At 43.2% G+C, this 13,377-nt stretch overlaps 1 protein-coding gene across 1 annotated transcript in view; it reads left to right on the plus strand.

The window, feature by feature from the left end:
• Nucleotides 1-3,629: 3,629 nt before the first annotated feature.
• CACNG3 (calcium voltage-gated channel auxiliary subunit gamma 3) overlaps nt 3,630-13,377 on the plus strand; it is a 100,504-nt gene continuing 90,756 nt past the window's right edge. Inside the window, exon 1 of the mRNA XM_061401445.1 lies at nt 3,630-4,834. Coding sequence (XP_061257429.1) covers nt 4,624-4,834 — 211 coding nt within the window. The 5' untranslated portion in view covers nt 3,630-4,623. The remainder of the gene's footprint in view (nt 4,835-13,377) is intronic.

Raw genomic sequence — 13,377 nt, forward strand, 5'->3', positions numbered from 1 at the left:
GCAGCACCATATCCTTATATCAAAACTCCAATTCCTTAAACTAACTCCAATGAGTTTCTTCTATTTACAGCCAAAATGTACTAGCAAAATATCCCCTACTATATAATGGGTTTCTTGAGGGGCAGGTAGGAACCATATTTGTGTATTCTTCAAACAGCTAAGCAGAATGCTTTGTGCATAGTAGGTACTCACGAAGTATTTATTGAATTGAATCAGCTGCTGATACTCATTCCTAAATGACACAACCACTTTCAGGGGCCCTGACCCATGCTGCTGCTGCTAAGTCACTTCAGTCGTGTCCGACTCTGTGCAACCCCATAGAGGGCAGCCCACCAGGCTCCCCCGTCCCTGGCATTCTCCAGGCAAAAACACTGGAGTGGGTTGCCATTTCCTTCTCCAATGCATGAAAGTGAAAAGTGAAAGTGAAGTCGCTTAGTCATGTCCGATTCTTAGTGACCCCATGGACTGCAGCCTACCAGGCTCCTCTCTGACCTAGGAGAGGAAGAACAGAAAAAATACAGATGTACAGACTAGCTAAGAATCCAATCACCAGACTCCTCTGCCCATGAAATTGTCTAGGCAAGAATACTGGAATGGGTAACCATTCCCTTCTCCAGGGGATCTTCCCAACCCAGGGATCGAATGAATCCAGGTCTCTTGCATTGCAGGCAGATTCTTTACCATCTGAGCCACCACAGAAACCCCTAAGAATCCAAAGGAAGCTGGTAAAAAGAAGCCTTAATAAGAGTCTCAAACATCAGTTGCAAGCTGTCTGAGTGCCTCCCGGTCTCCTGCCACATTCGTAGGATCAAAGAAGGTCATCAGCAAACAGAAAGAGCCTGGCTCCATCACTGTTATAAAAAGATAGTGCTTTCAATCTCTTGGGTCCCTGATGGATCTGGTGAAAGAGCCCTCTAGTGGTAAGAAACGAGTGATTACATTTAGGTTTAGAAGCTGATTCTATGCATCCATGTACACACACCTACACATTCAATTGAATGAAAGGATGAGGTCACCCCCTAGTAAGTGGGGAGGCATCATCAGGAACTAACTGACGGCCTTCCTGCCTCTGCACTCCCACTCCACTCAGGTGTTCTGATTCTCCAAACGCAAGTTCAGATCTTCCCATACTCTGTGATCAGCTTTGAACTAGTCTGTGATCAGTTTTGGACCTGGGGAGGGGAAGACAGGGGAGGGGAGAGGCAGGGGAGAACCCTGCCTCACCAAGCCAAAAGCTCAGTATACGTTTTCACTCTTGTTATGTTGATCCCTTTCTCTCCTTCAGAATTGTCCACATCCTGAGCAGTGATCGTCACCTTCATCTGCCTGAGCTCCTGACCCTTCTCCCCAACCCCACACAGTTTGCCTGGATGTTTGATTCCATTCTCCTGGACCTTCTGGGAGCCATATCTTGTGTGTCTGGGCTTCTATTACAGACCACGGAGGTAGAGAGAGGGCTGCTGTTGTTTTACTGTGAGTTTGGTGAATGGATTGATTGGAGCACACTCTGCCAAAGCCCATTGACCTTCCAATCACGTGATCCTGCTTAAAGAAAAGACTTTTCTCACTCCTATCAGAGGAAGGGCAAAAACAGATCCTGGAGTAGTTGCTTTGGTCATTATTAGTTATTTCATATTATTTAAGTTTTTGAGATGAGGAAGGGAAATTTCACTAATCTAGCAACTCTTTTCAGGGAAGACCAGCTTCACCTCCATCTTACATAGGGCTTTTTCCTTTCCTTTTTTTAATTTTTTTTAAGGAAACTTTATTGAGAAGCAAATTTCATTTCAGGAAAGGAAAAACAATAAATAACTTATAGAAAGCTTGGTACATTTCCCCCCATTACTTCCTATCTTTCTTCTGAGATATGACTAGTTGTGGTCTTGGCCCCAAGTTTATCTGTTCCATTTTGGTTATGTGGCAAGCTTTCAGTATTTCTACTTCCTGCCTACCAATCAGTGTTTGTGATCCACGACACATGCATATGCAAGTAAGTCTATGTAGGGGCATAAACCTACACTACACCCATACTTAGGCATGTACACCCACAAATGCATATAGCTATGCATTTGCAGCAAATAGGCTTATAACACTGTAAGCAGGTACTGTCATACACAGATATACATATATATATATATATACATACACATATATATATATACACACACACACACACACACACATATCTGCTTTACTTCTACAACAAATTCCCAGGCATTCAGAACTCATAGCTAAATTGGACACAGCACAAGTAAGCATCTAAACACAATCACGTGATGACTACTATGTATTCAAATCTACACATGCATGTGCAGGTATATCTAACACCAAGAACCAAATATTTAAGTGAATTTAAGACCAAAAGCATACAAACAAAGTAGCAGAGTCACCAAGAAATCGTGAGCTGCATTTGAGAACTCTTCCGTGAATTGTTGCTATTCGGTCTTCTGGATAGAAGCTCTCAGACAGAGAGCCAGAAATGTCACCAGGGGACTGTATGTGTCTGCGATTACCTACCATTATATTTTTGTCCAGTTAAATAACATTCAAATATGACAGCTGGTTATGAACACATCTCAGGGACTGCAGAAACAAACCAAGCAGCCTTGATTCCAAACACCCGACCTCTGAGTCTCTGTCCCATCATGCCACAGAATAGAAATAATGAGGGCATTCTGTGGACTTAGTCTACTTGGCATGCTCAAGTATATGCTGGAACACATGGTGATAAAAAGCTATTTGAATTAAATGCTGATCCTTGGTGGTTCAGATGGTAAAGAATCTGCCTGCAATGCAGGAGACCCAGATTCGATCCCTGGGTCAGGAAGATCCCCAGGAGAAGTGAATAACTACCTACTCCAGTATTCTTGTTTGGAGACTTCCATGGACAGAGGAGCCTGCCAGGCTGGGTGCATGAGATAGCAAAGAGTTGGACACGACTGAGCAACTAACACTTGGAACAATGACTATTTCCAAGGAAGAGTCTCACTAGCTTTCAGGTGTGCACCAACATTTGCACTTAGGACTAACAAGGAAAGCAGACCTAACTTCACTTGCTTCCTGTCTAACTTAGACAAGGATGTTAACAAATAATCATCCAAGGGACCTTTGAAGAGAATCTGACATTTTCAGTGACTCTCCCACCTTGACTCCATCACCACCACCATCCGCAAAATGTACGGTTGTTAAAATATATGTGTTCGGAGATCAATATCTCACACTCCATGGGCCCAAATCCCTAATATGTGCATAATAGAATCTACATACTTCTGGCTCCTTCTGTCTTTTAGGAATACATGATCATATGTATATGAACAGTTCCGGGTCTGATCTGAGCACGTTGTCTCCGTTGTAAACCAGAGCTCCAGAGAAAGGAGGGTAGACATATTGGTTTGTTTTCTGGGGAACCAAATTGAGACAGACTATACACAGATGTTCCTGTGACAACACTTTTTGCCTGCCCAAGTGAGCCATAGAACCGTTGCCCCGAGTAGCCGGTCCCTTTAAGAAGACTCGGTCTTCCCCAATGGGCTCCAGCGGCGCCCGCAGCAAAAGGCAAACTTGCCTGGCTCATTGGTGGTGGGGGAAATGCCGCGTCGGGTGGGAGCTGAGAGAGCGCCAGAGTGCGCTGCAGGCTCCTTTCCCCTTCCCCTTTCCTTAACCCTTCCGGGAGCGGGGAGCGGGGGAACCGGGTCGTGCTGCAGCGCGCCTGAGGAGCCGGGGCGCTGACTGCCCTGGGCTCCCGAAACTTTGCGCGGAGCGTGGGTTGACTAGGTTGAGAAGAGCAGGTGGGCTGGCCTCGGAGGGGCGGGAGGAAGACCCACCCGTCGGTATCCCAGGTCTCTCGTCCGGGCGTTAGGAAGGCGGGGGTGCAGCAGCAGCAGAGGAGCTGTCCCTTCAGCACCACGGACCTAAATCCTGGTCGTTAGGCAGGCGGAGGCGGGGCAACAGGCGGGGAGCTGTCCCTTCAGCACCGCGGACCTTTGCCCTCCGATGAAACCTCTCGGCCCCCGCCCCAGGACTGTCTTTTCTCCAGTTTGAGCGGGGGTGTCGGGAGCAGGCGGTGAGCTTTCCTGGGAGGCTGGGGAAGCAATGAACACTCTTCTCAGCGACTCGCCTCCCAGCAGTGCTATTTTTTGCCATCCGCCCTCACCCCCAGCACACGCGCTCGCACACACGCACGCACGCACACACACACACACACACACACACATAGCCCTCTCTGGATTTCTTTGCCTTGAGTCTCCCGGGGCTGTGAGGAGCTAGGCGCATCTCAGATTGAGCTGGCAGCTCCAGGCTCCAGAGCCATGCCCTGCACGGACCCTCATCCTTACCAAGCTCCCGAGGAATGAAAGGAAACCAGGGACCCTCAGAAGGCAGCGGTGATGTGGACCAACCCCCTGGAGCCTGCACCCTTCCGAGGGCCATAGGCGACCGAGGGAACTGGAGAGAGCTCCAGACAGGAAAACCCAGCTTTCCCAAAGTCCCTGTGGATGCCGACAAAAGGAGACCCGAATTTTTGGAATAGCCTGTCCTAGGTTACCCAGCTGCAGAGTGATTTTTCCCCTCTGGCATTGAATCTCCCTCTCCAACGCCCAGCCGTCCAGAGTACCATGAAGAATTATGAGGATGTGTGACAGAGGAGTCCAGATGTTGATCACTACTGTGGGAGCCTTCGCAGCTTTTAGTTTAATGACCATTGCAGTGGGCACGGACTACTGGTTATATTCCAGAGGTGTGTGCAGGACTAAATCTACAAGTGATAATGAAACCAGCAGGAAGAATGAAGAAGTAATGACCCATTCCGGGCTGTGGAGGACCTGCTGCCTAGAAGGTATTTACTAATTCCTCTCAATGGCCCCAAACAATCCAGTTTCTGATTTTTTGCTATTCCAGTGTGTGGTTGGGGAGACAGAGGCAGTGTTGGGGAAAGAGGATAGTTCGAATTATTGCCAAGAATTTGCAGATGTCCAGACTGTTCCAAGAAAGACTAATGCAGTGTGGGATGAAAGGGTTGGGTCTTGGTCGTTTTTGGTTGAGCTTCATGAGATGAGATTTTGTGGCTCTCTGGGAAGCTTCTGCAGTTGAGAAAAGTCTTCAAATCTAAGATCCCCAGGCATATTGTGAACTACTTTGCTTTGATCTCTGGCTTTAGATGGGGTCTCTGGCTCTGCTTAAATTGCATTTCAGTGGGGAAGAGGTGACAAGAGAGGAAGGGAAGGAAGGGAAAGCGGCAGGGGGAGAGAGAGATTGATTATGACCTAGCCTGGCATACTCTCAGCTATTTCCTGATTTCACACCATAGTCTTATCAGTTTAACTTCTGAGTTTGGTCTAACTAGATATTTTCATGAACTTCCATTGCCAATCAGTTCCAGACTAACCTATATGAACCTCTACATGCACACACACACATATTTTATGAAAACATTAATACATATTTCTCCATTTGGGATCAAAACAAAACTGAAGTCTAGGTATTTAGTGTCCACCTGTCTTCTTTCCTAAAGCATTTGCAAAGCCAACATATATTTCTATGACATTTGCATAAGACTGATTCTCAAGAATCACAGCATACCACTTCTCATTCAAAAAATTGAAGATTCATTCTAAATTACAATGAAGAGGACAAACTAATTTTAGAATGTCAAGCCTGTCTCGCTATAAACGTGCCTTCAGAACACCAGAAGTCACTCTCAGCATCATTGGGCAATGCCTGGATGTCAGTAGGAGTAAATTAAAAAATAGAGAAGGAAATCAAAGCTCTTTAGAGACTGTGTGCCTGAGGGGAAGGAACTGGATTAGAGGGGCAGAAGGGAGTTTTTTCAGGCTTCTGAGGAATCTGTGAAGCTTGTCATAGTGATGAGCAAGGAAATCTGTGTTTCCTGTGTGCTTTCCTTCCCTGCCTGCCATTGGTTCTCCATGCCTGCATTCCCACTGGCTGGCATTTGTCAGGGCTTCTTGAGAAGTTGCATTTACGTAAATTGCTTAGGAAATCGTGCTATGACATCACTTGCTAGTGTAATATTGCATCATTCCCTGGCCTTCCTCCCATGATCTGACACTCTGAACAACTGCTCTCCTGACTGTAGCACTACTAGAGTTGATTCTGTTTCCACCGCAAATTTGCAACTGGTGGGAAGCCCAGGTAGGAAAGGATGACTTTAAATGCAACAGGATTACTGCACTTGCTGGCTGAAGACCTTGGTAATGCCGCAAACTATCTATGTGACCTTGGCTAAGACATTTACCTATCCAACCCTGAGCATATTAATCTGGTAGATGATTAATTTGGGATAGGTATTCATGAATTAGCACCATCCAAGGGTCTTATTATAGCCAATGTACTGACAGAAATTCTTTCCTAAACTTTGACAAAAATCTGATATCTGTGATTATTTGTAGTCAGATATGGTGAAGTCATTTACCTTAGGGAAATGCCATAATTCTCTTTCCGATGTTAACAATAAGGAATTGAGCCATCTTTATAAAGCTGCAATTTGGTGGATGTTTTGGTGTCTATGTGATTCTAAGGATGACATAAAAAAATCTGAAGTGGCTTCCAAGCCAAAAATGGCATATAGGTAGACCATGTTTCATTTATTTCCAAATTTTCTGCCTCTTTGATGTAAATCTGGGAATACACAATTAAACCCCAGTTTTGGCCTCCCTCATTAGGTCCTAAAATTCCTGAATCCTTGTTCAGAATTTCTCAACTGATGGTTTCACTTTTCTCCAACATCATGTCCTACACCCACAGTTTGTATAAGGAATTGGAATCCCACCCAGGCATTCTGTGGGCTTAGTGGGAGAAGTGAGGATTTGAATCAAGAAGAAATTGGATTATCCTAAGATATGTTCTTGGTCAGGTGAATTCTTCTAAGAAAATTTTCTTGCAGTCTCCTTGCAATGTGACCCAGGTATTTTATTTTTTTACATTTTTGAAGTATTAATACAGTGAGCTGCACAAACTTTAATGAATCACAATGAAATTTTAGCTATGTGTTCACCCATATAATCAACACCAAAATAGGCCTAGATGAAATCTGAAGCTAAGATTTTCCTTCATGCAATGAACATATCAAGTGTTCAAGGAATTTGCAGGAGCATCTGCTTTATGCACGGGAAGACACATGCAGGAGGCAGCATCCATCTTCTGCTGGAATGAAGGTGTACAGCCATCTCCTGCTCCATAATCTCTTGTCTTCCAAAGCCTCAGCATCTTCATTTTACTGGCCCTTTAAGTGTCAAAGGATAACTGGGTGGGAGAGGGCATCCATACTTTTTTAAGAGTCATGAGAGAATGTGGCTATTTCGTACAAGAAGGAGAGAATGCTCCAGAGGGACATGACAGCTGTCTGCAAATATCTGAAGGGCTGTCATATGGAAAAGAGGCTCAAAATGTTCTATGTGGTCTCAAGAGGATAGAATTAGGAGCTAGAGGAAAACAAGTTTTACCTCAGTATAAGTAACTCTCCAATATGTCATAAGAAGCTTTCAGAGGTTATGAGTTGTCTACTACCAAAAATATTCAAGTATAAGAAAACTACATTAATTGTTTCCAGATTTAACTAGTCATCAGAATCACATAGAGAACTTTAAAAAGTAGATAATAAGGCCCCACAACTAGGTTCTTGGCCTCCATGGGTCTGCGGTAGGTCACTTGGAATCTTAATTTTTTGAAAGTCTTCCAAGCAATATATGTTAATGCCAAACCACATTGAGTATTTACAATGGGTCTGGGAATAACCATGTGTGTTAGGAAGGATCACATCTCTCAAGTGAGAGAAGAGATGTTTCCAGTTTTCTTTTCTGTAACTCAGCAGAACATCATACATATTTAGCACTTATTATGTGCTAGGATTGTGCTAAGAACTTTGAAAAATTAACTCTTTCATCTTCAAAGGCTGTCAGGGTGGTGGGTATAAGTATTAGCCTCATTTTACAGATGAGAAAACTGAGGCCTGGAGAAGTTATAGAACTTGCCCAAGGTCTCATACCTAAACTCAGCAGACACTACTGCACCTTAGCCATGTTGCTCCACCTAGCCCTTGCTAGAGAACATTAATTCATGCTCCAGAGGATAAGTTGCTACTGGTACAAATATAAGCCTGTGAGAGAACCCAAACACATGGGTTTTTCCATTCAGAAGCCCCAGATCCCACCATGCTTGTGCAGCATCTGCAGGGGTGTAGGAGCCACCAGACAGGCAAAAACTCAGAGGCAGTAAAGGACACTGTTTGAATGAAAAACCAATTGACCTATGTAGAGACACCCACACTGAGAAGCCAGAACAAATGCCTGACTCATTAGCTGGAAAGCACGCTAGGCATTCACAAGGCGGTGCCCCGACCTGCTGTGTGCTCTCAATGGCGGCATGTGAATTTGAATGAGAACATGTTCAATATGTGATTCTCTCATTAAGAAACCTCTTGAAGTTGTAGATATAATCAAAGGGATGTGTTTAGATAACAGAAAGACCACTGGCCTGGTAGGAAGGATGCTACCAGGTGCTAATCACATTCCTATCTCTAGCAGTTGTGTATGTTAGTACACGCAGCAGTTGTATATGTAAATTGTGTATGTTATTTCCTCCTTTGGAACTTAGTTCACCCAGTTCTAAAGAGAGAGCTTCAGGTAAGATTAGTAAGTAAGTAAAGTAGCTCTGTCGTGTCCGACTCTTTGCGACCCCATGGACTGTAGCCTACCAGGCTCCTCTGTCCATGGGACTTTCCAGGCAAGAGTACTGGAGTGGGTTGCCATTTCCTTCTCCATCAGGTAAGATTAGGAAGAAACAAATCCAAACATCCCTGTGGACTAGGCAAGTAATGTAAAGTGTGAAGCAAGTATTTCGCAGTCCTCTTAGCTCAGTTCTATTGTTGTGAGAAGAGGAGTAACACTGCAAATGAGCTGTCCATGGGATTCTCCAGGCAAGAATACGGGAGCGGGTTGCCATTTCCTTCTCCAGGGGATCTTCCCAACCCAGGAATCGAACCCGTGTCTCTTATGTCTCCTGCACTGGGAGTCGGGTTCTTTACCACTAGTGCCACCTGGGAAGCCCATGAGAAGATATCCAGTAACTGAAACTTGGCTTCAGTGTGGTGGCAACAGAGAGTGGTGGGGACTGCAGCAAACTGGGAACAATTGCTATGTGGCTTGAGTTGATTTTCACTCTGGGAAAATGGATCCCAAACTTGGCCCAATGCTCCAAATTTTAAAAAACCAGATGTTGAATCGTCTGACTTTTAAAATGTGGGCAACTGGCTTAACTTTTTAAACACACAGTTCCAGCCAAACCAAGCTCACTTTATGCCTGAATTTGCCCTGTGGGTTGCCTTTCGAGCCCTGAAAATGATCTAAAAGGCCCTTTAAATCCTAATTTCTGATATTTTCCGTAATGAAGTTGTCCTTCATTAAGCGAATTATCACTTTTTCAACTCATTAAAAAGTTGCTACTAAGAAAAACAAAAAACACTTCGGATTTTAGAATAGGGAACTTAAAATTATGAAAAAGAAGTTCAAGAAACTGATGTTTCTGCTACAGATGGGCCTGGATGATATCAAACATCTGGCTGAAAAACTGGAAAAAAAATTAGCTGGTCATTAGAAGTTCTCCCATATTTCCAAATCTCCAGATGGTTGACTTTTTCAGCCAGATGGGGTTCCAGCTTTATTTATGTGTTCAGAAGCCTTCGGGGAAGCTTCAAAGATGTGGTTGAGGACAGGGATGGGAGAAGGACATGAGTACTTCCTATGTACCAAGCCCATTCTAGGTGCTTTAACCTATATTAATTTACAATTTTCACATCTCCTATCTGCTCCCCAGTAGAATATAAACTCCATAAGGATGGAGATTCTTGTCTACAGGGGGCACTACTATATCCCCAGAGCTTAGAAACAGTACCAAGTAGACCCTTCTGCTCCTCTGCCCTAGATTAATGCTGCACCTCCCCTTAAATGTGGGTGCAGAATGCGTCTGAACTCTCTTTCCCACTCCTGACCTTCCTTGTTCCTTTCTCTCCACTTTTCTTCCTTGATCTTAAAATCCAAGAGGCAGACAAAAGAGAGAAATGGGATGGAGGCTTAAGGCAGGATGGGAGAGACTGACCATGACTGTGTTTGGGGGCAGGTTAGGATTTGGGGAAGTGGCAGAGGCTGAGGTGTGAGCATGACTGACATTCAGCCAGAAGATGTTTATATAGCCATACTAGATGTTAAAACATGGAAATACTTCCTTATCTGTTGATAAATAGTATCTGTTGGTTCCCCTTACTGATGAATTCAATATAATTTGACATGAGCTCTCTGTGTATTTTAAGAGAATTATGTTTTTGACAATTTGAATGGTATACTCCAACATGTGAAAGTATCCCCAATAAAACCAGTCCTCACCAAAGCCCCACCACTAGCCCTTCCTCGAACCTCTCAAACATCCATTAGATCCAACAAGTAAAAAGTAAAAACCTGGCCCAGCAGGGCCATCAGGATCATGTTCCAGGCCTACAGAAGCATCAATTCTAATTGGCTCATCTTATGTCCTACTGGTGGTTAAATATTTTTGGATCTTACTCTTAGCTATGCCATTCTTGATGGAAAGAATTCTCTTTTTTCTACCTCAAATCCAGACTTCTACCTTCTGACTGTAGCATTCTACCCATCTGAGAAAGTAGATAGCTCAGATATACTTTTTGCTTCATCATTTGAGATGTTATCTCTGGATTGGAATAAAGGCAAGTGACCTGCAATCCAAGGCTGGGTGATCAATGTGGGCTAGTAGCGTGGATGATTAGTGTGAGTTACCAGCACATATGGAGAAAAGCAACAACAACAAGAAATCAGGCAAAAAGATGGGTATGCCCTTTTAATGTTTAATATCACAGGGTAGTGTCTGACAAGCTTACTTAAGTGGTCATCTAATTCCCTGGAAGTGTACCTTTGTTTGACCTAGCTTTTATTATAGATTCAGGCCTAGCTATATAGTTAAATGTTTACTTGTAGAAAACTTGGGAAGATGAACATTTATCTTTTTATTCAGTGGAGGTACAAATAGTTTCTGTTCATTAGAGGAGATAACTCCAAATGTTGTGGACAATTTGCCCATTCCCTAGGACATTAGTCAGTTTTATATATAACTTAACAATATTACTTCAGTTCTTTTCATCTAAAAAAAAAAAAATAACATCTTTCTTTGAGCCAGCTTTGTCATTCTGCTGGTTCCCTTCACTGATGAATTAAATAAAATTTGACATAAGCTCACTGTGTATTTTAGTAGAATTATGTTTTTAACAATTGAACATTCTACCCTAACATATGAAAGTATTCCCAATAAAACCAATGTTTCTGAGATTGAAAAGAAGCCTACAAAAACTCCAAGATTGATTTTTTCCCCCTCATTCTATGACCCTGCCGAGAGCCCATTTTTCAATATAGAAGCAAATGGGCCTTTAATAATTTATGGAAGATCCCAAAGAATATTAAATAATAGCAGGGGCTTTGGGGTCAGGTAGACCTGGTTTCTTACCTGAATCCTGCCATTTTCTGGCTATACAACTTCAGAGATTGCCAACCCTCTGAGCATGAGTTTCTTTACCTGTACAACAAGGAAACAAAAGTAGCAAGTACTTTCACCTGTTTCTTTCTTAGTTCTTAATTTATGTCTTATGGTTCCTTCATGCCTCTAAATAATATGTTGACTAGTAGTCCTTGATTCATGCGTTTTAGACAAGATGCATTTTCTAAGACAAATGATTTTGCTTTCTTACACTACTACCCTTCCTTCAATACTTTTAGTTCCCCAATGAGTTACCTGTGGCTTCCGAGAAGAATCATTCATAAAGCCTGAGGGCAGCTGGCATCTCATTCCTGGACTGGATACTAGCTGAGGCAGCACGACTGCTCATCTGCTCATGTGCACATTTTAGCAAGGAAGTCAGAAGACAAGAGCAGGGCTGAGAGAGAGAATGGCAGTGGGGCGGCCTGTTCAGAAGGGAGAGGTCTTATGAGTTGAGTGGATCTATGGTGGATACCTGAGAGCTTATGCCATTTTGTTCACATCCCACCCAAGAGAATAGCCAGTTAGGCAAGTAGACCCTAGACAGGGCTACATGATATTCAGGAAGATTGCCCTGCAGTCTGTTGCCCTGCACAGGGCTGCCTGGCCAAGGGGTCAAGCAGAGATTAAGAGTCAGTCCATGCGCCATTCCCCAAACCACACCTGTTGATCCAGAACTGAGTCTATCCAAAGGGAGGCAGACCTTTAAAAGCATAAGGGTTCTGTATGGGGCAACTGCAGGTCCAGCAGCATAGGGCTATGCATTGCCAGTGATGGGAGCCACGGTGGGATGGCAAAGACTGACCAGACTCAGGTATCTCACTTCAGGGAAGGAAGTTGCAGTGGAAGGTCCACAGGGCCTCCAGTAACTAATGCACATGCTTCTAATGGGAAGTCAATGTGTTGACTCCTGCATGCAGAGAATCTGACCATCAGTGTTAGATGGAGGGACAGTAGCAATGAACAGTAATGCTTTGCAAATCCACCCGCTAAATAAAGTGACATTTTGGCCTTTTTTCCTTCCTGTTCTTGGCCACAGCATACTGAATTTACTCCCAAATGAAAGAGGGAAGAGTAAGGAAATAGCTTGCAACCAGGTATGCAGTTGCAAGTTTTAACAACCAACAGTGGCTGGAAAGTTATGAAATCTGCCCAAAATATCACTAAGAAAATGAGGGATTGGACATAACACAGTTGAAAGCCAAAATAAAACAGTTGCCTCATTATATGCCACTTAGTTGAGACTTATCAATAAATAGGAAATATGTCATCACGCTTTGTCTCTAAAATTCTAAAAGTTGAAAACTCAGTGATGTACTATGTAGGTACTATGATACATAATTATATTTCAGGAGTTGGCAAATTACAGCCAATGGGTCGGATTTGGCCCATGGTTTATTTTTGTGTAATCCAAAAGCTAAGACTATTTTGTACATTTTCAAATGGCAGAAAAAATTAAACAATATCCCCAAATATTTCACAATACATAAAAATGATAAGAAATCCAAATTTCAGCATTATATAACTCTTAGTGTTGTATATTTTTAAATTATGGAAATTTGTTTTCTTTCCTGTTATGTTAATACCTATATAGTATCCTCAATTTTGCTGCTTGGCCTGCAGAGCCTAAAATATTTACTGTCTGGCCCCTTAAGCAAAAGTAGTTTGCCAATCCCTGCTACACCTCACTGCAGAGACATGTAGGAATCTACAATAACAATTTATTTCGAGAAGTACCCTTTGTATTCCCAAGAGTGTTGAATTTCTTTCTTTTTTCCTGGTACTACGTTGCCTTTATCATAGACTGTTCATCTGATCAGGTATTCA

Source organism: Bos javanicus, chromosome 25 (assembly GCF_032452875.1).
Source record: "Bos javanicus breed banteng chromosome 25, ARS-OSU_banteng_1.0, whole genome shotgun sequence".
Taxonomy (NCBI): domain Eukaryota; kingdom Metazoa; phylum Chordata; class Mammalia; order Artiodactyla; family Bovidae; genus Bos; species Bos javanicus.